This window comes from Oncorhynchus nerka, linkage group LG9a (assembly GCF_034236695.1).
Source record: "Oncorhynchus nerka isolate Pitt River linkage group LG9a, Oner_Uvic_2.0, whole genome shotgun sequence".
NCBI lineage: Eukaryota > Metazoa > Chordata > Actinopteri > Salmoniformes > Salmonidae > Oncorhynchus > Oncorhynchus nerka.
The window spans coordinates 12509513-12532570 of record NC_088404.1 but is presented as its reverse complement, the minus strand read 5'-3'; the positions used below and the strand labels follow the sequence as shown (position 1 = coordinate 12532570).

The following is a 23058-nucleotide window of genomic DNA, read 5'->3' as shown; positions in this document are numbered from 1 at the left end:
CGCCGCCGCAGTACGTACTGAATGCTTGCTTCATTCACTCCTCCCTATTTTAATGCTAGCTAAGATGGTGGTTAGAGCGTATCTTCTTTACAGATAACAAAAAAACAAAACAAGAAAAGGACAAAACATCTATCAAGCTTTTTGAATTATAGCGCAATAATAAGCCTAACATAATCTCAAGTGTCTATACAAATCTGGACAGTTCAGAGACATCAGCAATCCCCGCCCAATTTGGTGTGACTGTCCATTTGGATTGGAATCCCTGTAATACGTACAGAGTAAGTAACTAGCTAGTCGAAACTATTATTGTAACTGTCTGCTGGTAATTTCGTGGTAACATAACATTTAGCTTGAACGAATTTATACAGTGCATGAACGAATGTATACAGTTTCTGCCTCAATGCCAATCCTTTTTGCATTGACGCCTAGCTAGTTGTGGATTTAATCTAATGTCAATGGTTTATTGTGTCTTGAGTCTGTTAGCTCGCAAGCTAACGTTAGTAGGCCGCAGTCGCTAACTAGCCTAGATTCTGAAGTTAGCTTGTTTGCTAATGTTAGCCTCTTAGCACTTACGTTGGTTAACAAGCTGTCACTTTGTATTCACACGACAGTGCCTGTCATGTGAACGTTGGGTATTTACTCAAAGCAAAATGTCAAACGGACGGCATTTGACTCGTTGATTTGAGTCTTACTCCTATTTTTATTGTTTAGGCACCTGACCGGCTTTTTTTTTGCGAGCTAACTAACATATGTTAACACAGGAGAGAATCATTGCAAACCATTAGCAGCATGCTAACGTTAATTACCTAGCTATTTGGCTTCATAGTATCAGTCATCTGACCATTGCTGCTTATATTACTTGTATACCTGCATCATTTGTTGAGGGGAATGTTTGCTATGTCCGCTGTAGTTTAGCAACGGATTTAGCGTTTGAACTATTATATTGGAAAGTACCTAATGTTAGTTGGTTAACTAGTGTTACCCATGAAGCTAACGTAAGCTAGTTTGTCAATTTCCGTTACTTGTAATCAGCTAGCTAGCTAGCTCACTGGTAGAGTGACTTCCAGTTTGCAATCTATTTCTATTAAAGACCAGCGCGAACTCCTCAACAAACCCCAAGATTCAATAGGCCTGGTTTTTAATCAGTCTTTGATCTATTACAGTTGACAGCTACAAGAAGGTACGCCCTCCTCCTGTCTAAACAACATCACATAATGTGTTTGTGGCTGGCTGTCCTTACCACAATCTGCTACTTTTGTATCAAGCTGTTGCCAATTGACCTGTAACACAGGCAGAAGTTGGTGATGATCCTCATAACATTCAGCTTCGACTACTAAAATATTAAGACACCAGTACCACTAGTTAAGTGAGCAGGTCTGATTTAGGCCTACGTTTTGCGTTGTCACTAGTGTACTATTAATGTCCTCCACTATCCAGGTTTCTGTTCCAACCTTTTTAATGCGAGTAAATTATGTCAGATAAAAAAAAGTTTCTACAAGCTTGGAGACAAGCAGATTTGTTAAATTTAAAAAATATATATTAAAAAAATTCAACAATATAAGCTACAAGAGGTGATCTTTTTGTGTTGGTAAAATGAATTATGTGAGAAATGAAGGTGTTTATGTGCAAATATTGATATAATAGCCATATCAAACTAACTTGATGGGAACACATCTCTGGATGGAAAATGGCCATCTTTTTATGGGGATTTTTGAATATTTGCAATGCAAATCTGTTTCTAATTGGATGGAAACCTATCAATTGTTGACCATTTATTTACCTACTTAGAAAATAGTCAAAATAGAGTCTGTGAGTAGCAGAATTGTCTTTCCAGTCTCTATCCTATCTCATCTGCACATGAAAGGAAATGTCTATTTATTGCTGCACTTTTTAACAATGACTGTCCCTTTTTATCCATCTCATTGTTTCATGTATGTTTTTAATGTTTATTGTTGAATCCTGACTGCACAACACATTTCCCAATTGGGACAATTAAGATAACTTGATGTCTTACTAAAGCTCCCATCCCGTACTACGCTCCTCCCTCCCAGCCGTGACACCTGCTCCCTTCACCGTACCATAGGATGTCCCACAGCCCCGAGATGAAGGATGACTCTATGGAGTGCCCTCTGTGCATGGAGCCGCTGGAGATTGACGACGTCAACTTCTTCCCCTGCACCTGTGGCTACCAGATCTGCCGCTTCTGCTGGCACCGCATCCGCACAGACGAGAACGGCCTCTGCCCCGCCTGCAGAAAGGTACGTAATCTATCCTAACCCCTAGCCCTTCTGCTGGCATTGCATCTGCACAGACGAGAACAACCTTTTTGGCCCGTCTGCAGAAAGGTGCATAACCTATCCTAACCCCTAGCCCTTCTGCTAGCACCGCATCTGAACAAACGAGAACGGCCTCTGCCCCGCCTGCAGAAAGGTACTTAACCTATCCTAACCCCCTAGCCTTTCTCCTACACTTCTGCTGGCACCGTGTCCACACAGACGAGAACGGCCTCTGCCCCGTCTGCAGAAAAAGGCTGGCTCGTTGGGGTTATGGTAATGTGACCTACAGTCTAGTAAAGGGCTTTTCAACACTGTTCCTGGAGAGCTACCCTCCTGTAGGTTTTCATTTCAACCCCCGTTGTAACTAACCTGATTCAGCTTATCAACCAGCTAATTATTATAATTGGGTGCGCTTGATTACGGTTGGAACGAGAACCTACATGACAGTAGCGCTCCAGGAACAGGGTTGGAGAGTACTGATCTAGTATAATGTAATACTACTTTATTCATCCATCAGAGACAGAAATGATTCTACTCTGCTCCTAACTCTCCCCAGAAGGATATACCTATAGTCTGTACTGGTGAGTTTACCTGTCTATCTCTGCTCCTACCATCCAGCCGTACCCGGAGGACCCTGCGGTGTACAAGCCCCTGTCACAGGAGGAGATCCAGAGGATAAAGAACGAGAAGAAGCAGAAACAGAACGAGAAGAAGCAGAAGGTGACAGAGAACAGGAAACACCTGGCCAGCGTCCGGGTGGTGCAGAGAAACCTGGTGTTTGTGGTCGGGCTCTCTCAAAGGCTCGCAGATCCAGAGGTGAGACGCCTATGAGCTTACTACATTATACATTGAGTGTATATTAGATGTTCTTTCCATGACATGGAAAGGAAAATCCCGTATTGATGTCACTTGTTAAAACTGCCCCATGTAGATCATGGGGCAGCAGGTAGCCTAGTGGTTAGAGCGTTGGGCCAGTAACCAAAAGGTTGCTAGATTGAATCCCCGAGCTGACAAGGTAAAAATCTGTCATTCTGCCCCTGAACAAGACAGTTAACCCACTGTTCCTAGGCTGTCATTGTAAATAAGAATTTGTTCTTAACTGACTTGCCTAGTTTAATAAATAAAATGAAGGGGAGGAGACGGGTGAAATATTTTCTAAGCTTTGAGATAATTGAGTCATGGATTGTGTGTCCCATTCAGAAGGTGAAAGGGCAAGACAAAGTGAAGTGCCTTTGATTGTGGTATGGTAGTAGGTGCCAGGCAAACTGGTTTGTGTCAAGAACTGCAATGCTGCTGGGTATTTCATGCTCAACAGTTTCCTGTGTGTATAAAGAACAGTCCACCAACATATCCAGCCAACTTGACACAACTGTAGGAAGCATTGGGGTCAACATGGGCCAGCATTCCTGTGGAACGCTTTCAACACCTTGTAGAGTGCATGTCCTGGTGAATTGAGGCTGTTCTGATGGCAAAAGGGGAGGTGTTCCTAATGTTTGGTATACTCAGTGTAGATCTACTATATCAGTATAGGCCAATCAATCAACTGTATTTGTAAAGCCCTTCGTACATCAGCTGATATCTCAAAGTGCTGTACAGAAACCCAGCCTAAAACCCCAAACAGCAAGCAATGCAGGTGTAGAAGCACAGTGGCTAGGAAAAACTCCCTAGAAAGGCCAGAACCTAGGAAGAAACCTAGAGAGGAACCATGCTATGAGGGGTGGCCAGTCCTCTTCTGGCTGTGCCGGGTGGAGATTCTAACAGAACATGGCCGAGATGTTCAAATGTTCATAGATGACCAGCATGGTCAAATAATAATAATCACAGTAGTTGTCGAGGGTGCAGCAAGTCAGCACCTCAGGAGTAAATGTCAGTTGGCTTTTCATAGCCGATCATTCAGAGTATCTAGATCCTTTTTGTTAAGGTGGCAAAATTCCAGAAATTCCCAAGTTTTCCAGAAATTGGGAATCCTACCACTAGGATTTTTGGATGTTTTTTTTTTTACTGCTTATGTGCAGAGTACATGGTTTTATCGTAGAGTATTTGATGTTCACAGATGCCGGTGGAGATCAAAAGCACTTAGCACATTGATTGGAAATAGTTTTTACCTACTGAAGTCCCCACCCCTCCACTTTGCTTCAGTCATTTTTAAAGGGATACTGCGAGATTTTGAGACTTGGGGTTGTATTTCTCATAGAGATGTATAGAGGTCACGATTGTTGTATCTGTCCCATTACCGGTATGTTGTCTGTGAGTCCGTGGGAAATCCCATTGAGACGGATACCACATTGCGCTCTCTGTACATCTCTATGCTACAATGGGACAGAAAATGAGGAAGTGGATAACCATAAAAATATATATATTATCAGTAAAATGTATGAATTTATAAAATATTGATTACTATGTGTAGATTATTAGCATTAATAAATAACTACCCCAGCTTTACAGTAGTTAGATTTATTTTCCTGCTTTTGAAAGGAGCTGGCTACTGTACCGGGAGAGTTCCAGCAATTGCCCTAAGCTAATGTCAATCATCTCAACTGCACACAGAGACATAAAATTTGTATCCATGAGTTGTTCACTCCAACCCTGTTCCTGTAGGTTTTCACTCCAACCCTAGTTTAACACACCTGACTCTAATAATTAGTTGGTTGATAAGCTGAATCAGGTTAGTTACAATTGGGGTCTGAGTTAACCTGAAGGAGGGGTTGCTCTCCAGGAGCAGGGGGAACCTGAAGGAGGGGTTGCTCTCCAGGAGCAGGGGGAACCTGAAGGAGGGGTTGCTCTCCAGGAGCAGGGGGAACCTGAAGGAGGGGTTGCTCTCCAGGAGCAGGGTCGGGAACCTGAAGGAGGGGTTGCTCTCCAGGAGCAGGGTCGGCGTGAACCTGAAGGAGGGGTTGCTCTCCAGGAGCAGGGGCAACCTGAAGGAGGGGTTGCTCTCCAGGAGCAGGGTCGGCGTGAACCTGAAGGAGGGGTTGCTCTCCAGGAACAGGGTCGGAGTGAACCTGAAGGAGGGGTTGCTCTCCAGGAACAGGGTCGGAGTGAACCTGAAGGAGGGGTTGCTCTCCAGGAACAGGGTCGGAGTGAACCTGAAGGAGGGGTTGCTCTCCAGGAACAGGGTCGGAGTGAACCTGAAGGAGGGGTTGCTCTCCAGGAACAGGGTCGGAGTGAACCTGAAGGAGGGGTTGCTCTCCAGGAGCAGGGTCGGAGTGAACCTGAAGGAGGGGTTGCTCTCCAGGAGCAGGGTCGGAGGGAACCTGAAGGAGGGGTTGCTCTCCAGGAACAGGGTCGGAGTGAACCTGAAGGAGGGGTTGCTCTCCAGGAACAGGGTCGGGGTGAACAGCGTTGGAGAGCCCTGCTTTAAGTAGTTGGACAAAGATATTCAGAATTTCATCTCACTATTCTGTTACTTGATCATATTTTCGGTCTACTGATGTAGCTATATTTGATTTCCCTCAACTGTATTTATGAAGCTTTGTTTGTGAAAAATGTCTCCATCTCTTCATTTCTGCACAGGTTCTAAAAAGGCCAGAGTATTTTGGGAAGTTTGGGAAAATACACAAGGTGGTCATCAACAACAGCACATCATATGCAGGTTCACAGGTAAGAACTGGTTCTGTGTGGCTCAGTTGGGAGGAGGGTAGCACACTTAGGTTGGTAACGGAGAACAGTCGTGGGTTCTATCGCCATACTAAAATATATACAGAACCAGTCAAAAGTTTACACACCTACTCATTCAAGGGTTTTTCTTTATTTTTACTCTTTTCCACATTGTAGAATAATAGTGAAGACATCACAACTATGAAATAACACACATGGAATCATGTAGTAACCAAAAAAGTATAAAACAAATCAAGATGTGTTTTGTATTCTTCAAAGTAGCCACCATTTGCCTTCATGAGTGTGCAAAGCTTTCTGTCAACCAGCTTGACCTGGAATGCTTTACCCACAGTCTTGAAAGGGGTTCCCACATATGCTGATCACTTGTTGGCTGCTTTTCCTTGACTCTGCGGTCCAACTCATCCTAAACCATCTCAATTGGGTTGAGGTTGGGTGATTGTGGAGGCCTGATGCAGCACTCCATCACTCTCCTTGGTCAAATAGCCCTTACACAGCCTGGAGGTGTGTTTTGTGTTATTGTCCTGTTGAAAAACAAATGATAGTCCCACTAAGCGCACGCCAGATGGGATGGCGTATCGCTGCAGAATGCTGTGGTAGCCATGCTGGTTAGGTGTGCCTTGAATTCTAAATAATTCACTGACAGTGTCACCAGTAAAGCCCCATCACATCTCCTCCTCCATGCTTCACGGTGGCAACCACATGCGAAAATCATCCGTTCACCTAATCTGCGCCTCACAAAGACACGGCGGTTGGAACCAAAAATCTACAATTTGGACTCATCAGAACAAAGGATAGATTTCCACCGGTCTTAAGTCCATTTCTTTTTTTTCTTGGCCCAAAAGTATCCTCTTCTTATTGGTGTCCTTTAGAAGTGGTTTATATGCTGCAATTCTACCATGAAGGTCTGCTTCACAGTTTCCTCAGAACAGTTGATGTTGAGATGTGTCTGTTACTTGAACTCTGAAGCATTTATTTTGGCTGCAATTTCTGAGGCTCGTAACTTTAATGAACTTGTACTCTGCAGCAGAGGTAACTCTGGGTCTTCCTTTCCTGTGGTGGTCCTCATGAGAGCCAGTTTCATCATAGCTCTTGGTTTTTGTGACTACACTTGAAACGTTCAAAGATCTTGAAATTTTCAGAATTGACTGACCTTCATGTTTTAAAGTAGTGATGGACTGTCCTTTCTCTATACTTATATGAGCTGCTCTTGGCATGATATGGACTTGGTATTTTACCAAATAGGGCTATCTTCTGTATACCACACCTACATTGTCACAGAATTGATTGGCTCAATGCATTAAGAAGGAAAGAATTTGGAATATAACTTTTAACAAGGTAGGCCTGTTAATTGAAATGCATTCCAGGTGACTACCTCGTGAAGCTGGTTGAGAGAATGCCAAGAGTGTGCAAAGCGGTCATCAAGGTTACTTTGATGAATCATAGATTTAACACTTTTGGTTACTACATGATTCGCTATGTGTTAGTAAATATTTTTGATATCTTCACTATTTTTCTGAAATGTAGAAAAAAATAAAGAAAAACGCTTGAATGGGTAGGTGTCCAAACTTTCGGCTGGTACTGTTACAAACTCACTGTACTGTCAATTACTTTGGAGAAAAGTTGGATCATAAAAAGTGGGATTGAATTCAAAAGTGGGTTCCTCTCAATACATCTCTAAAAAGCAGTGTGTTTTCTTATGACCTATTCTGAATATTATTATTATAACTTTTCTGATCCACAGGGTCCCAGTGCCAGTGCCTATGTCACCTATATCCGCTCTGAAGACGCCCTCAGAGCAATACAATGTGTAAACAATGTAGTGGTGGACGGCAGAACACTCAAGGTGACCGAAACAGACATTCAGGGCCAGTTTCTTGGACACAAATTAAACCAAATCCTGGATAACAATTCTCAATGGAGAAATTCCACTGAAGGTGCATTTTAGTCCAGGACAAACTTAATCTGTCTGGGAAACTGATCCTAGAAGTAACTGTTTGTAGACTTATTGTAAGGAACGTTATCAAATAAAGTACGATCTTATCTTAAATGCTATATGACCTTTGTCTTAGATATGTAATAATATGATTTAGAGGGCAACAACTGAAGAGAACATTTGTCAAGTACATTTTCACTGAGCTCTCCTTTCTGTATTTAAAATCATGTATTTTTTTAAATACAGGCTTCTTTAGGTACAACAAAATACTGCAGTTACTTCCTCAAAAGCATGCAGTGTCCCAAACCAGACTGTATGTATCTACATGAGCTGGGGGACGAGGCGGCTAGCTTTACTAAAGAGGAGATGCAGGTAACAAATCCATTTTTTTCCCCCCTGTGTGATTTGTTGGTGGGTGAATAGATGCCTAACAACTTTCTCTTGATGTCATGTACTGTTCTTGCCTGTGTGTATACCTTGTCCCAGGTTAGATCTTGTTCTTTTATTTCCTTTTGGATGTTTTAGTATCTGCCTTTTCAACCATGTTCTTACTTCAAGTGTCTTTGGACCTCAGCATTAATGTTATTTGAAGCTAGCCTGGTCCCAGATCTGGATGTGCTGTATAGCCAATTCCTAATGTCGTTGTCATGCTAGATCTGGGTCTAGTTGGAAGCTGCGACACAGTTGAATTGAGTAGGTGTCTGTGGTGAACAGTGGGAGCGTTGTGTGTTTATGATTCACTGCTTAAGTGACTTAACGTTATTATGTTTGTCCTTAGGCTGGGAAACACCAAGAATACGAGCAAACACTACTCCAGGACCTCTACAAAATGAACCCAAGCTTTCTACAAACGTCAACGTGTGCAGGGGAAAAGTCAAAAAGCAGATCTTCAAATTCTACACACAGGTATGTTTGGTATTTTGGCTTTCCCCTATCTACCCAACAGTAAATATTTGCCCTGGAGGCTGTGGCACTAACCACTTGACCACCTTAGGCTTCTATTGATTTCCACCACACAACATCTCTTTATTAGATGTTTGTCCATTTATCACAACAGACCCAACAATGGCAAAGATGGGTGGCCGATTCTATCGGGGTACGGTGGCAAACTGGCCAATGGCCTGTCAGAGGACAGGAAGTCTCCTCCACTGCTAGACTGCTGCCTGGACCCAGAGGGCATGACCTCCGATGGGTTAGGACTTGGCCTGGGGCTGGACACCGAGCTGGGGATGGGGTCTGGTCAGGGTGCTGCCCTGTCCCCCTTCTCCTCTAACTGTGACAGCAACAGGTAATATGGAACAGGGCTTTTCAAACCTTTTGGGTAATGGACCACTTTTGTGAAAGCACCCCCTCATAATCAGAACATTACTTGAGTGCCATTTTAACAAATAGCCTACAAGGAATTTTTTACTATGACTTCTGCATTACATGGCCAGACGAACCAAGTCTCAGCCCAGAGGAAGGAACATTTTAAAAGGCTCACATTTTGCCATCGGAGAGAAAATAATGCAGATTTAAAGCGAATTTCCCGTAATTCTACACTTTTTGCCATTAGGCAGAGAGAACTTCGCAGTTTTTAAAACTTAAATTACAGCGCAGTTAAGTACAAAACATGTTTTTTTTTTTATTAAATGGGGGAGGGAACTGTGGATATCAATATGTCTGTGAGCCTCCGAGGCCCATGTTGCCCAGAGTTAAGAACATACATTATAGATGAATATTACACACTTTAAATATATTGCATGGATCCCTTGGCCAAAATTCTCTTTTTGTAATATTAATTTTAAAAAATTGTGTGTGGATGGATATAGATTGAGAGATCTGGCTGCAGAACCTGGATCCCACTTTGAGAACCCCTGATATGCAGTGCCTTCAGAAAGTATTCATACCCCTTCACTGATTCCACATTTTGTTGTTACAGCCTGAATTCAACATGGGTACTCCATAGTGACAATGAAAACATGTTTTTAAAAATTGGTGCAAATTTATTGAAAATTTAAATGCATAAATATCTCATTTACATAAGTATTCACAATCCTGAATCGTCTTTGGCAGTGATTTACAGCGTTCTTGGTAAATCTCTTAGAGCTTTCCACTACTGGATTATACACTATTTGCCTTTTTATTATTTTCTAAATTCTTCAAGCTCTGTCAAATTGGTTGTTGATCATTGCTGGACAACCATTTTCAGGTATTAACATAGATCTTCAAGTAGATTTAAATCAAAACTGTAACTCGGCCACTCAAGAACATTAGCTGTTTTCTTGGTAAGCAAATCCAGTGTAGATTTTGCCTTGTGTTTTAGGTTATTGTCTTGCTGAAAGGTAAATTCATTCCCAGTTTTTGGTGGAAAGAAGACTGTACCAGTTTTTCCTCTATGATTTTGCCTGTGCTTAGCTCCATTCAGTTTTTTCTTATCCTGAAAAACTCGCCATTCCTTAAAGATTACAAGCATACCCATAACATTATGCAGCCACCACTATGCTTGAAAATATGTAGTGGTGCTCAGTAATGTGCTGTATTGGATTTGTCCCAAACGTAACACTTTGTATTCAGGACAAAAAGGAATTGCTGACCACGTTTTTTTTTTGCAGTATTACTTTAGTGCCTTATTGCAATCAGGCTACATGTTTTGGAATATTTTTTTTTTCCTGTACAGACTTCCTTTTCACTGTCATTTAGGTTAGTATTGTTGACTAACTACAATGTTGTTGATCCATCCTCAGTTTTCTCCTATCACAGCCATTCAACTCTGTTTTAAATTCACCATTGACCTCATGGTGAAATCCCTGAAATTGTGAGGCATTGGAAAACCTCCCTGGTCTGTGTGGTTGAATCTGTTTGAAATTCACTGCTCAACTGAGGGACCTTACAGTTATCTGTATGTGTGTACCTAGTACAGAGACGAGGTAGTCATTAACTGTACAGAGACGAGGTAGTCATTAACTGTACCTAGTACAGAGACGAGGTAGTCATTAACTGTACCTAGTACAGAGACGAGGTAGTCATTAACTGTACCTAGTACAGAGACGAGGTAGTCATTCAAAAATCATGTTAAACACTATTATTGCACACAGAGTCCATGCAACTTATTATGTGACTTGTGAAGCACACTGTTACTCCTGAACTTATTTAAGCTTGCCATAACAGTTTGAATACTTATTGACTCAAAGACATTTTAACTTTTTTTAAATTAATTTGTAAAAACATTATTCCACTTTGATTATGGGTTATTGTATGTAGGCCAGTGACCAAAAAAATCTACATTTGATCAATTTTAAGTTCAGACTTTAACACAACAAAATTTGTAAAGTCAAGGGTGAGACTACTTTCTGAAGGCACTGTACAAGAATAAGACTTTAGTCCATTTTACAATAACAGAGATGTTGACATGTCACAGGCAATATATACTGGAGGGTTAAACCAAGCTTACTGAGAAGGCAGGCAGTACTATTCTGTACTGCATGGTTACACATTCACTATAGTTGCTGGAAACGTGTTGAAAAGGGCTGTGTGAAGAGAGAATCCAAGCCAGCCCTAGTTCAGGTCAGCACATTCAAGTGAAAAGGTTTTAACTCACAGGCCAAACTGGTCTCCTTTTGGTCTGTTTTAAATGCTGGTGGTGGGCCATGAAGATCATTGTCTGTTTCTCTTTAGTCCCAGCGACAAACCTCCGGAATCAATAAGTATGGTGAATGGAGAGACCTTACAACAGGTACGAAGACCTTTACTAATGACTTAATGTAGAAGTACAGAAATGTTTTAACCTTTCTACATGTATTTTCCCGATTTGTATAAGTATATAGATAATTACTATATTACATGAAGAACATATTTATTATGTTATTTAGGGAAATGATTGTTAAATATATGTATACAGTTTCTTCTGAGCCATTTCAAATATAGCTTGATTTATTTCTTACAAATGTTACATTGTCACAGCCATTACCAATGTCTCCCCCCCCCCCTCTCCAGATGCCTAACAGTGAGTCCCCCTCCTCTCCTCCGGGGCTGACCAGACCCCCGAGCAGTCTGGTGGTTCCTATCAGTGTAGTGGACCTCACCGCCCGCTCTCCCTTCGAGGGGGCTGCTGCAGAGTCCCAGTCGCTCTTCTCAGACAACAGTAACTTCAGACAACCCAACCCTATCCCGTCTGGCCTGCCCCCCTTCCCTAACACACCTAGAGGGGGATCCGACTGGCCCATGACCCCTGAACCACAGAGCCTCTTCGCATCAGGTGGGTTGTGTGGGGTAGACACTGAGACACACACACACACACTGTTTAGTAGACAATGCTTCCTTTAACAGTGCAGTGTTGCCTCCCGGGTGGAGCAGTGGTCTAAGGCACTGCATCGCAGTGCTAGCTGTGCCACCAGAGACTGGGTTCGCGCCCAGGCTCTGTCGCGACCGGGAGGCCCATGGGGCGGCGCACAATTGGCCTAGCATCGTCCGGGTTAGGGAGGGTTTGGCCGGCAGGGATGTCCTTGTCTCATCGAGCACTAGCGACTCCTGTGGCGGGCCGGGCACAGTGCACACTAACCAGGTCGCCAGGTGCACGGTGTTTCCTCCGACACATTGGTGCGGCTGGCTTCCGGGTTGGATGCGCATTGGGTCAAGAAGCAGAGTGGCTAGGTTGGGTTGTGTTTCGGAGGACACATTGGGTCAAGAAGCAGAGTGGCTAGGTTGGGTTGTGTTTCCTCCGACACATTGGGTCAAGAAGCAGAGTGGCTAGGTTGGGTTGTGTTTCCTCCGACACATTGGGTCAAGAAGCAGAGTGGCTAGGTTGGGTTGTGTTTCGGAGGACGCATTGGGTCAAGAAGCAGAGTGGCTAGGTTGGGTTGTGTTTCGGAGGACACATTGGGTCAAGAAGCAGAGTGGCTAGGTTGGGTTGTGTTTCCTCCGACACATTGGGTCAAGAAGCAGAGTGGCTAGGTTGGGTTGTGTTGGGTCGGAGGACGGGTCATGGCTAGGTTGGGTCAAGAAGCAGAGTGGCTAGGTTGGGTTGTGTTTCGGAGGACGCATTGGGTCAAGAAGCAGAGTGGCTAGGTTGGGTTGTGTATCGGAGGACGCATTGGGTCAAGAAGCAGAGTGGCTAGGTTGGGTTGTGTTTCGGAGGACGCATTGGGTCAAGAAGCAGAGTGGCTAGGTTGGGTTGTGTTTCGGATTGGGAGGACAGAGTGGCTAGGTTGGGTCAAGAAGCAGAGTGGTTGGGTTGTGTATCGGAGGACGCATTGGGTCAAGAAGCAGAGTGGCTAGGTTGGGTTGTGTTTCGGAGGACACATTGGGTCAAGAAGCAGAGTGGCTAGGTTGGGTTGTGTTTCGGGAGGACGAGTGGCTATTGGGTCAAGAAGCAGAGTGGCTAGGTTGGGTTGTGTATCGGAGGACGCATTGGGTCAAGAAGCAGAGTGGCTAGGTTGGGTTGTGTTTCGGAGGACGCATTGGGTCAAGAAGCAGAGTGGCTAGGTTGGGTTGTGTTTCGGAGGACACATTGGGTCAAGAAGCAGAGTGGCTAGGTTGGGTTGTGTTTCGGAGGACGCATTGGGTCAAGAAGCAGAGTGGCTAGGTTGGGTTGTGTATCGGAGGACGCATTGGGTCAAGAAGCAGAGTGGCTAGGTTGGGTTGTGTTTCGGAGGACGCATTGGGTCAAGAAGCAGAGTGGCTAGGTTGGGTTGTGTATCGGAGGACGTATTGGGTCAAGAAGCAGAGTGGTTGGGTTGTGTATCGGAGGACGCATTGGGTCAAGAAGCAGAGTGGCTAGGTTGGGTTGTGTTTCGGAGGACACATTGGGTCAAGAAGCAGAGTGGCTAGGTTGGGTTGTGTTTCGGAGGACGCATTGGGTCAAGAAGCAGAGTGGCTAGGTTGGGTTGTGTATCGGAGGACGCATTGGGTCAAGAAGCAGAGTGGCTAGGTTGGGTTGTGTTTCGGAGGACGCATTGGGTCAAGAAGCAGAGTGGCTAGGTTGGGTTGTGTTTCGAGGACACATTGGAGGACACATTGGGTCAAGAAGCAGAGTGGCTAGGTTGGGTTGTGTTTCGGAGGACGCATTGGGTCAAGAAGCAGAGTGGCTAGGTTGGGTTGTGTATCGGAGGACGCATTGGGTCAAGAAGCAGAGTGGCTAGGTTGGGTTGTGTTTCGGAGGACACATTGGGTCAAGAAGCAGAGTGGCTAGGTTGGGTTGTGTTTCGGAGGACGTGGCTAGGTTGGGTCAAGAAGCAGAGTGGTTGGGTTGTGTATCAGGAGGACGCATTGGGTCAAGAAGCAGAGTGGCTAGAGGTTGGGTTGTGTTTGTTTCAGGAGGACACATTGGGTCAAGAAGCAGAGTGGCTAGGTTGGGTTGTGTTTCAGGAGGGACGCATTGGGTCAAGAAGCAGAGTGGCTAGGTTGGGTTGTGTATCGGGAGGACGCATTGGGTCAAGAAGCAGAGTGGCTAGGTTGGGTTGTGTTTCGAGGAGGACACATTGGGTCAAGAAGCAGAGTGGCTAGGTTGGGTTGTGTTTCGGAGGACGATTGGGTCAGAGGACACATTGCAGAAGTGGGTGGCTAGGTTGGGTTGTGTTTCAGGCTAGGTTGGGTTGTGTTTCAGAGGACACATTGGGTCAAGAAGCAGAGTGGTTGGGTTGTGTATCGGAGGACGCATTGGGTCAAGAAGCAGAGTGGCTAGGTTGGGTTGTGTATCAGAGGACACATTGGGTCAAGAAGCAGAGTGGCTAGGTTGGGTTGTGTATCAGAGGACACATTGGGTCAAGAAGCAGAGTGGCTAGGTTGGGTTGTGTTTCAGAGGACACATTGGGTCAAGAAGCAGAGTGGCTAGGTTGGGTTGTGTTTCAGAGGACACATTGGGTCAAGAAGCAGAGTGGCTAGGTTGGGTTGTGTATCAGAGGACACATTGGGTCAAGAAGCAGAGTGGCTAGGTTGGGTTGTGTTTCAGAGGACGCATTGGGTCAAGAAGCAGAGTGGCTAGGTTGGGTTGTGTTTCAGAGGACGCATTGGGTCAAGAAGCAGAGTGGCTAGGTTGGGTTGTGTTTCAGAGGACAGGTTGGGTTGTGTTTCAGAGGACACATTGGGTCAAGAAGCAGAGTGGCACATTGGGTCAAGAAGCAGAGTGGCTAGGTTGGGTTGTGTTTCAGAGGACACATTGGGTCAAGAAGCAGAGTGGCTAGGTTGGGTTGTGTTTCAGAGTACACATTGGGTCAAGAAGCAGAGTGGCTAGGTTGGGTTGTGTTTCAGAGGACACATTGGGTCAAGAAGCAGAGTGGCTAGGTTGGGTTGTGTTTCAGAGGACACATTGGGTCAAGAAGCAGAGTGGCTAGGTTGGGTTGTGTATCAGAGGACACATTGGGTCAAGAAGCAGAGTGGCTAGGTTGGGTTGTGTTTCAGAGGACACATTGGGTCAAGAAGCAGAGTGGCTAGGTTGGGTTGTGTTTCAGAGGACACATTGGGTCAAGAAGCAGAGTGGCTAGGTTGGGTTGTGTTTCAGAGGACACATTGGGTCAAGAAGCAGAGTGGCTAGGTTGGGTTGTGTATCAGAGGACACATTGGGTCAAGAAGCAGAGTGGCTAGGTTGGGTTGTGTTTCAGAGGACACATTGGGTCAAGAAGCAGAGTGGCTAGGTTGGGTTGTGTATCAGAGGACACATTGGGTCAAGAAGCAGAGTGGCTAGGTTGGGTTGTGTATCAGAGGACACATTGGGTCAAGAAGCAGAGTGGCTAGGTTGGGTTGTGTTTCAGAGGACACATTGGGTCAAGAAGCAGAGTGGCTAGGTTGGGTTGTGTATCAGAGGACACATTGGGTCAAGAAGCAGAGTGGCTAGGTTGGGTTGTGTTTCAGAGGACACATTGGGTCAAGAAGCAGAGTGGCTAGGTTGGGTTGTGTATCAGAGGACACATTGGGTCAAGAAGCAGAGTGGCTAGGTTGGGTTGTGTTTCAGAGGACACATTGGGTCAAGAAGCAGAGTGGCTAGGTTGGGTTGTGTTTCAGAGGACACATTGGGTCAAGAAGCAGAGTGGCTAGGTTGGGTTGTGTATCAGAGGACACATTGGGTCAAGAAGCAGAGTGGCTAGGTTGGGTTGTGTATCAGAGGACACATTGGGTCAAGAAGCAGAGTGGCTAGGTTGGGTTGTGTTTCAGAGGACACATTGGGTCAAGAAGCAGAGTGGCTAGGTTGGGTTGTGTATCAGAGGACACATTGGGTCAAGAAGCAGAGTGGCTAGGTTGGGTTGTGTATCAGAGGACACATTGGGTCAAGAAGCAGAGTGGCTAGGTTGGGTTGTGTTTCAGAGGACACATTGGGTCAAGAAGCAGAGTGGCTAGGTTGGGTTGTGTTTCAGAGGACACATTGGGTCAAGAAGCAGAGTGGCTAGGTTGGGTTGTGTTTCAGAGGACACATTGGGTCAAGAAGCAGAGTGGCTAGGTTGGGTTGTGTATCAGAGGACACATTGGGTCAAGAAGCAGAGTGGTTGGGTTGTGTTTCAGAGGACGCATTGGGTCAAGAAGCAGAGTGGCTAGGTTGGGTTGTGTTTCAGAGGACGCATTGGGTCAAGAAGCAGAGTGGCTAGGTTGGGTTGTGTTTCAGAGGACACATTGGGTCAAGAAGCAGAGTGGCTAGGTTGGGTTGTGTTTCAGAGGACACATTGGGTCAAGAAGCAGAGTGGCTAGGTTGGGTTGTGTTTCAGAGGGTCACACATTGGGTCAAGAAGCAGAGTGGCTAGGTTGGGTTGTGTTTCAGAGGACACATTGGGTCAAGAAGCAGAGTGGCTGGCTAGGTTGGGTTGTGTTTCAGAGGACACATTGGGTCAAGAAGCAGAGTGGCTAGGTTGGGTTGTGTATCAGAGGACACATTGGGTCAAGAAGCAGAGTGGCTAGGTTGGGTTGTGTTTCAGAGGACACATTGGGTCAAGAAGCAGAGTGGCTAGGTTGGGTTGTGTTTCAGAGGACACATTGGGTCAAGAAGCAGAGTGGCTAGGTTGGGTTGTGTTTCAGAGGACACATTGGGTCAAGAAGCAGAGTGGCTAGGTTGGGTTGTGTATCAGAGGACACATTGGGTCAAGAAGCAGAGTGGCTAGGTTGGGTTGTGTTTCAGAGGACACATTGGGTCAAGAAGCAGAGTGGCTAGGTTGGGTTGTGTATCAGAGGACACATTGGGTCAAGAAGCAGAGTGGCTAGGTTGGGTTGTGTTTCAGAGGACACATTGGGTCAAGAAGCAGAGTGGCTAGGTTGGGTTGTGTTTCAGAGGACACATTGGGTCAAGAAGCAGAGTGGCTAGGTTGGGTTGTGTTTCAGAGGACACATTGGGTCAAGAAGCAGAGTGGCTAGGTTGGGTTGTGTTTCAGAGGACACATTGGGTCAAGAAGCAGAGTGGCTAGGTTGGGTTGTGTATCAGAGGACACATTGGGTCAAGAAGCAGAGTGGCTAGGTTGGGTTGTGTTTCAGAGGACACATTGGGTCAAGAAGCAGAGTGGCTAGGTTGGGTTGTGTATCAGAGGACACATTGGGTCAAGAAGCAGAGTGGCTAGGTTGGGTTGTGTTTCAGAGGACACATTGGGTCAAGAAGCAGAGTGGCTAGGTTGGGTTGTGTTTCAGAGGACACATTGGGTCAAGAAGCAGAGTGGCTAGGTTGGGTTGTGTTTCAGAGGACACATTGGGTCAATAAGCAGAGTGGCTAGGTTGGGTTGTGTTTCAGAGGACACATTGGGTCAAGAAGCAGAGTGGCTAGGTTGGGTTGTGTTTCAGAGGACACATTGGGTCAAGAAGCAGAGTGGCTAGGTTGGGTTGTGTTTCAGAGGACACATTGGGTCAAGAAGCAGAGTGGCTAGGTTGGGTTGTGTTTCAGAGGACACATTGGGTCAAGAAGCAGAGTGGCTAGGTTGGGTTGTGTTTCAGAGGACACATTGGGTCAAGAAGCAGAGTGGCTAGGTTGGGTTGTGTTTCAGAGGACACATTGGGTCAAGAAGCAGAGTGGCTAGGTTGGGTTGTGTTTCAGAGGACACATTGGGTCAAGAAGCAGAGTACAGCACAGAGTAGCAGCAGATCGTCAACCCAGTTATGAAGCGGGACTCGACCATTTATCCAGTATCGGCTGACATATTTTGTAAAACATTGGACTTCTATTGAAGGTATTGTATCGAATCTTTTCCATATGTATTACATTCCCTAAATACCGTAACCACATTTCAAAGGTAGGTACAGTCTCCAGTTTCCAAAATTTTGGCTAATAGAGTACAAAGAGAGACAGCTTTCCCTTCGTGGTTATTCCCATCAACTGTACCAAACAGAGCGGTCAATGGGTCTGGGGCTAGAACTCTATCAAAGGCTCTAGATAAATAATCAAAAATGAGAGCCCAGTAAACATGTAATGTCCAGAATAAGTGGGTCAACGTCCCCTCATCCTGCTTGCACCTCTCACACAGTGGTGAGGTGTCCGGGAATATTTTAACGCGTGGCTCTTGACCTTCGCCTCTCCTAAGTCTGTACAGGAGTTGCAGCAATGAGACAAGATTGTAACTACTAACAATTGGACACAACAAAACAAGGGGTGAAAACAAACAGTGCAGTGTCTGCTCCACTGCGTTTCAGCTTTGAAACATAACCACTAGATAAGTTTTCCATGCTTCTCTCCCTTCCCCAGACACAATACCGGTCTCGTCCTCCACAGACTGGCAGGCGGCCTTCGGCTTCGGCTCCTCATCCAAGACACAACAGCAGGACGACGACCTAGGCTTCGACCCCTTCGACATCACGAGGAAGGCCCTGGCTGACCTCATAGAGAAGGAGCTGTCAGTCCAGGACCAGCCCAGTCCGCTGGGGTCCCCCGGCCCCTTCAGCCTCCACCACCCCGGGTCCCACCACGGCCTTCACCTGCCCCCCTCCAACCCCAACCATTTCCCCAGTAGCCTTGGACCTCCACCTCGACTCTCTCAGCTCCACCACAGGCACATCTATAGTTCCTTTAGTTTCCCTGGTTCCCAGAGTCAGAGTAGTCATCATGGTGGAAGTCAGGCTGCCCAGGCCGCCACAGCCTCTCGGCATCCCTGGATGGACATGTCTCCCTCGGCACGCAGCAATAATCACCTCTCACACTTGAACCACTCGGCCAACGCTGGAGGGGGACATGGAAACTTCCTGGACTTGAGCATGCCTCCTCAGCGCCACAGTACAGGGCTGGGAGGGATCCCCATATCAGGTAGGTTGTTATAAGACCCTGGCTCTGTCTTCTTGGAGTGTTGAGTTTAGGAGTAAGTTATGTCTTGTCTCAATTCAGGAAGTAAACAAAAATTGAAATGAGCATTTCAGTTTAAATCCTGAATGGACTGAATTGAAATTCAGTTGACCCTAACCCTGTTTGAGTCATGTTTAATACAGTCTGTCCAGTAGGACTGTAACAAGCATTGAATGTCAAAACATGTCATCGTTTTGCCGATTTCTCCCATGTTTCCTGCAAGGTCAAAATGATAAATTACATGTAGATGTAGTTCTGTGTTTTGGCCACAAGATGGCAGTCCAAAGCCACCTGTGAAGGTGTGGATTCATGAAATCTGTATTAAATGAAGCAAATCAGCACTGCTTATTTTCTAATTAAATACGTTTTCTCTCTAGAAAGCAGCTGTTCTATAGATGGCCTCAATGTGAAAGAATGGCAGGCTGGCCTGAGAGCTCTCCTCCCCAACATTAACATCAACTTCGGCGGTCTCCCCAACTCCTCCTCTTCCTCCTCCTCCTCCTCGTCCTCCAGTGTGAACCACATCGGGCGGCCCAACCACCTGGGGGGTCCTGGGGGGCTATCACACAGCCTCAGCTGGGACGGTACGGCCAGCTGGATGGACCCAGCCATCATCACAGGTAGTGAGTAACCCCAGACGTATTTATTACACGGGTACAATACGATGATGATGATGATAATGACTTCATTCTGTCATGTAACATGCAGATTTTTAACAACTATTTACACTAACTTATTAAGATAGGCTTGAAAGTGTTATAAGCAGAGTTGGACATGTCATCTTTATTTAGCCAGGATACTCTACTCACCAACAATAGTCACTGTTTTCCATGGAGATCTGTAGACTGCACTAAAGATACTAAATGGAAGTGGGTCTCCATGGTTTCTTCAGCTCGTCCCGAGGGCTCCCTCTGGGTACACGTTTTGGTTTTTGCCCTAATCAAAGGCTGATGATGAGTTGGCTATTTTGAATCTGCTGTGTGGTGCTAGGGCAAAAACCAAAGCATGCAGAGTTTGGGAAACTCTGTCCTACAGTTCCCACTCACTCATCCATCTCTCTCCTCTCTTCAGGCATCCCAGCCTCGACAGGGAACAGTTTAGACCTTTTCCAAGAGGACCAGAATCCTCCTCACTGGCTCAAGTCCCTCCAGGCCCTGACAGAGATGGACGGCCCTGCCCTGCCTAGCTCCTCTCTCCCCCAGCAGCCCCAGAACCAACAGCACCTGTCCCTCCACAGCCACCACCACGGCCTCCTAGACCAGGCTGCCTCACACCCACACCTCCCCCTCCACCACAGAGCTGGCTCCGGCTGGGCCCCTTACCTTCCCGGCCTGGCCCAACCCACACAGGCCAACCCCAGCCAGTTTCACAGCCCTCCCCCAGGCTTCCAGACAGCCTTCAGACCCCCAGGCCAGAGCGCTACAGAGCTGCTAAACAGTACCACCGCCGGAGACCGACACTAAAGACAGATTACAGCAGCGTCCCAACCCGATACAGATACAGTGTACACACACCAATCTGCAGATTATCAAATTATGAAGAATTATTCGCTAACAAAATAACAAGGCTGCTTTCTTTGTCCTTTAAACTTCTATCTTTTTGTTCTGTTCTGACGGCCTGTTTGTTCCTTTTTTTTCTCTTTTTTTCTTTCCCCGTGTCACATGCATTGCTAGTTACCCTCCCTTTTGGTCTGCCACCGACCAAGTCAATGCCTTACTGTGAGCTCCAGTAGTCAGGGGGTAGGTTCAGTAGTTGTGAAACATTTTGAAAACGGAAAGTGTTTCTTATTGGACAGATACATCCATGTAGTCCCTGCCGGTTTCACTTAGTTTTCTTTCGTTTGGTGCATAATGAATATGACCCGGGTGAATTGTTTGGGATCAGACACTGCTGTGAGCTTCACTTGAGGTCCGTTCTTTATGATCTAGACGAGCACAGAGAACAGGAGCAGTACTAGGTTTGGTGATGCCGAAGTGGATAACTACAAAACGCACAGGAAACCAGATTAACGTGGGTAATTTTAAGAAGTTAACTCGTGATATGAAATGGATGAAAGAAGTGAAGTCACGATTACTCTTTGAGGATGAAGCAACCAAATGAATGGAAAATCTGCTCTTAAAGCTTTGCCCTAAATACCCTCATCAACCCCACTTTCAACAGAACAGGAGACCTGGATGAAACTCTACGCTCCCTCACTGCAGAGAAGCCCTGGAGTGGTTCACTTTGGGCATGTGACAAAATGCCTCAGTTTAACGGTTTAACAGGTATGGTTGAGAATCTTTAGAGAACTATTGTTGAGGGACTTGTCGTAGTTGGTTCAGGTGACAGGAAGTTCTGCAGACAGAGATGGGCGGACTAAGACGTTAGGAGGGGTGACAGGTAGGCTATACATGCTACGGTTTCCATGTTAGACACATGGTCACAATGGTGACGTTCCAGGCCGACTAGATTGTAGTCATGCTGCACTCATTGCAGCAACCAATGATCGACCTTTGAAGTCGGTGTCAGACTGCTATATCATATGTGGTTAGCTGAGAACTGAGCAGCTATAGCTGATTTAACTGGTTAGCTGAGAACACCTATTCAGGCGTTGTGAGATCTGGCAGGCGACTGCAATGTAGTCTGCCTGGAACGCATCCAACCAATGACTTGTCTCATGCAGGTCATTAAAACCAACGTTCATCCCTTTGGGGTCAGGGGTCATGGTGCCCCGTCCTGTAGTAGAGGGAAGATTCAGTTGAACCTCTGTATCAGAGGAAGTAGCACCACCTAACAGGAGGGCTGGCCGACTGGTTAGTCTCTCCACTGTTCTCCGGTCGGAAGAAGAATAGGTCAAGACTCGCGATACCAGACTTCGGCACGTTAACTGCTAATTCTGGTGAAACGGAGCGGTTGGCGTCGAGGCTAGGGGGAAAAAAGTACAGTATTTAAAAACTGTTGGGAGTATTACAGGCTAATACTGGGACATCCTGAAACCAGGATTTGGTCTTATACACAGTGCCACTGTGTGGTACCTCCAGTAGCTAAACCCTTATCAGGAGAACTACCAGAAAGCAGACAAAACAGAGAAATGAAGGAGTTGATGAAAAGGCTTCCAAGATATGCAGGTCCAAACTAATACTAATAAGGGTAGCCAATAGCGTTACAAGTTTACACCTTGTTAGACCCGTGAGGGCTTTCAACGAGGCCTTACCATGAATTAATGAGAGGCGCTTGAGTGATTGGGAAATGGTGTCAAGATGTTCTGATATGTATCTGTAGAAAACGTCTGAGAATGGAAATAATGCAATGTGATATCGTAAAGTGCTACAAGACAAGCTGACAAACGACGGCTTGCAATTTAATCCAAGGAGCTCTCTGCCTTCCTCTGGGCCAAGAGAATTAATAACCTCTCCTTCCTTCACAGACCCTTTCTTTTAGTCTTAACTCATGATCTCTCCATCTTTCTCTCTCTCTCGCTCTGTTCATCGCTCCCTCTTTCTCCTGCTGTCCCCTATTAAAAGCAGTATTCACCAGAAACAAGAACTGATCCAGGAGAAGCCAACGGTCAGTCGTACTACCGTGGTTTTGAACATGATGCTGAGTTAAACACTCATTGAGGAGCTTAAAGGAATTGAACTGTCCTCTGCAGGTCTGGAAAAAGAAACCTTAAATAAAACGGAAAAAACCCAGTGCTCGATTTGGCTCTTTTTGTTTCACAGATTCACACTTTGTCACGTTTCCTTGTCGTTAAAGTATTACATTGGCTGTTCTAAAGTGTCATAACATGTTGATACAACCAGTGTTACAACTCGTAGGGTCTGTTTCCTGGACACGGATTCAATCCTATCCTGGACTAAAAACCCTATTTCAATGGAGAATGTCCATTTGAGCATGCTTTCTACTCCAGCACTAGATTTGTTCTGCGCCTGGGAAACAGATCCCTAATGTTTCTGATGTAACGTCAGCTTGATCTCCACAGGAAACAGATCCCTAATGTTTCAGATGTAACGTCAGCTTGATCTCCACAGGAAACA

General features: G+C 45.7%; 1 protein-coding gene across 4 annotated transcripts; it reads left to right on the top strand.

Moving 5' to 3' along the window:
• Positions 1-40: 40 nt before the first annotated feature.
• cnot4a (CCR4-NOT transcription complex, subunit 4a) lies at positions 41-22713 on the top strand. Of its 4 annotated transcripts, none has more exons than XM_029643574.2 (13): positions 41-278; positions 2084-2258; positions 2895-3092; positions 5790-5876; positions 7636-7737; positions 8074-8199; positions 8606-8733; positions 8885-9115; positions 11485-11542; positions 11803-12064; positions 18452-19006; positions 19420-19665; positions 20114-22713. In XM_029643574.2, the coding sequence occupies exons 2-13, from the start codon at positions 2085-2087 to the stop codon at positions 20503-20505; spliced, it is 2559 nt and encodes an 852-aa protein (XP_029499434.1). In that variant the 5' UTR covers positions 41-278; position 2084; the 3' UTR covers positions 20506-22713. The 4 variants fall into 4 exon arrangements, with proteins under 4 accessions (XP_029499434.1, XP_029499435.1, XP_029499432.1 ...); XM_029643575.2 differs by having other exon boundaries at positions 2052-2258; positions 19420-19662; XM_029643572.2 differs by having other exon boundaries at positions 2052-2258.
• The last annotated feature ends 345 nt before the right edge of the window (positions 22714-23058 follow it).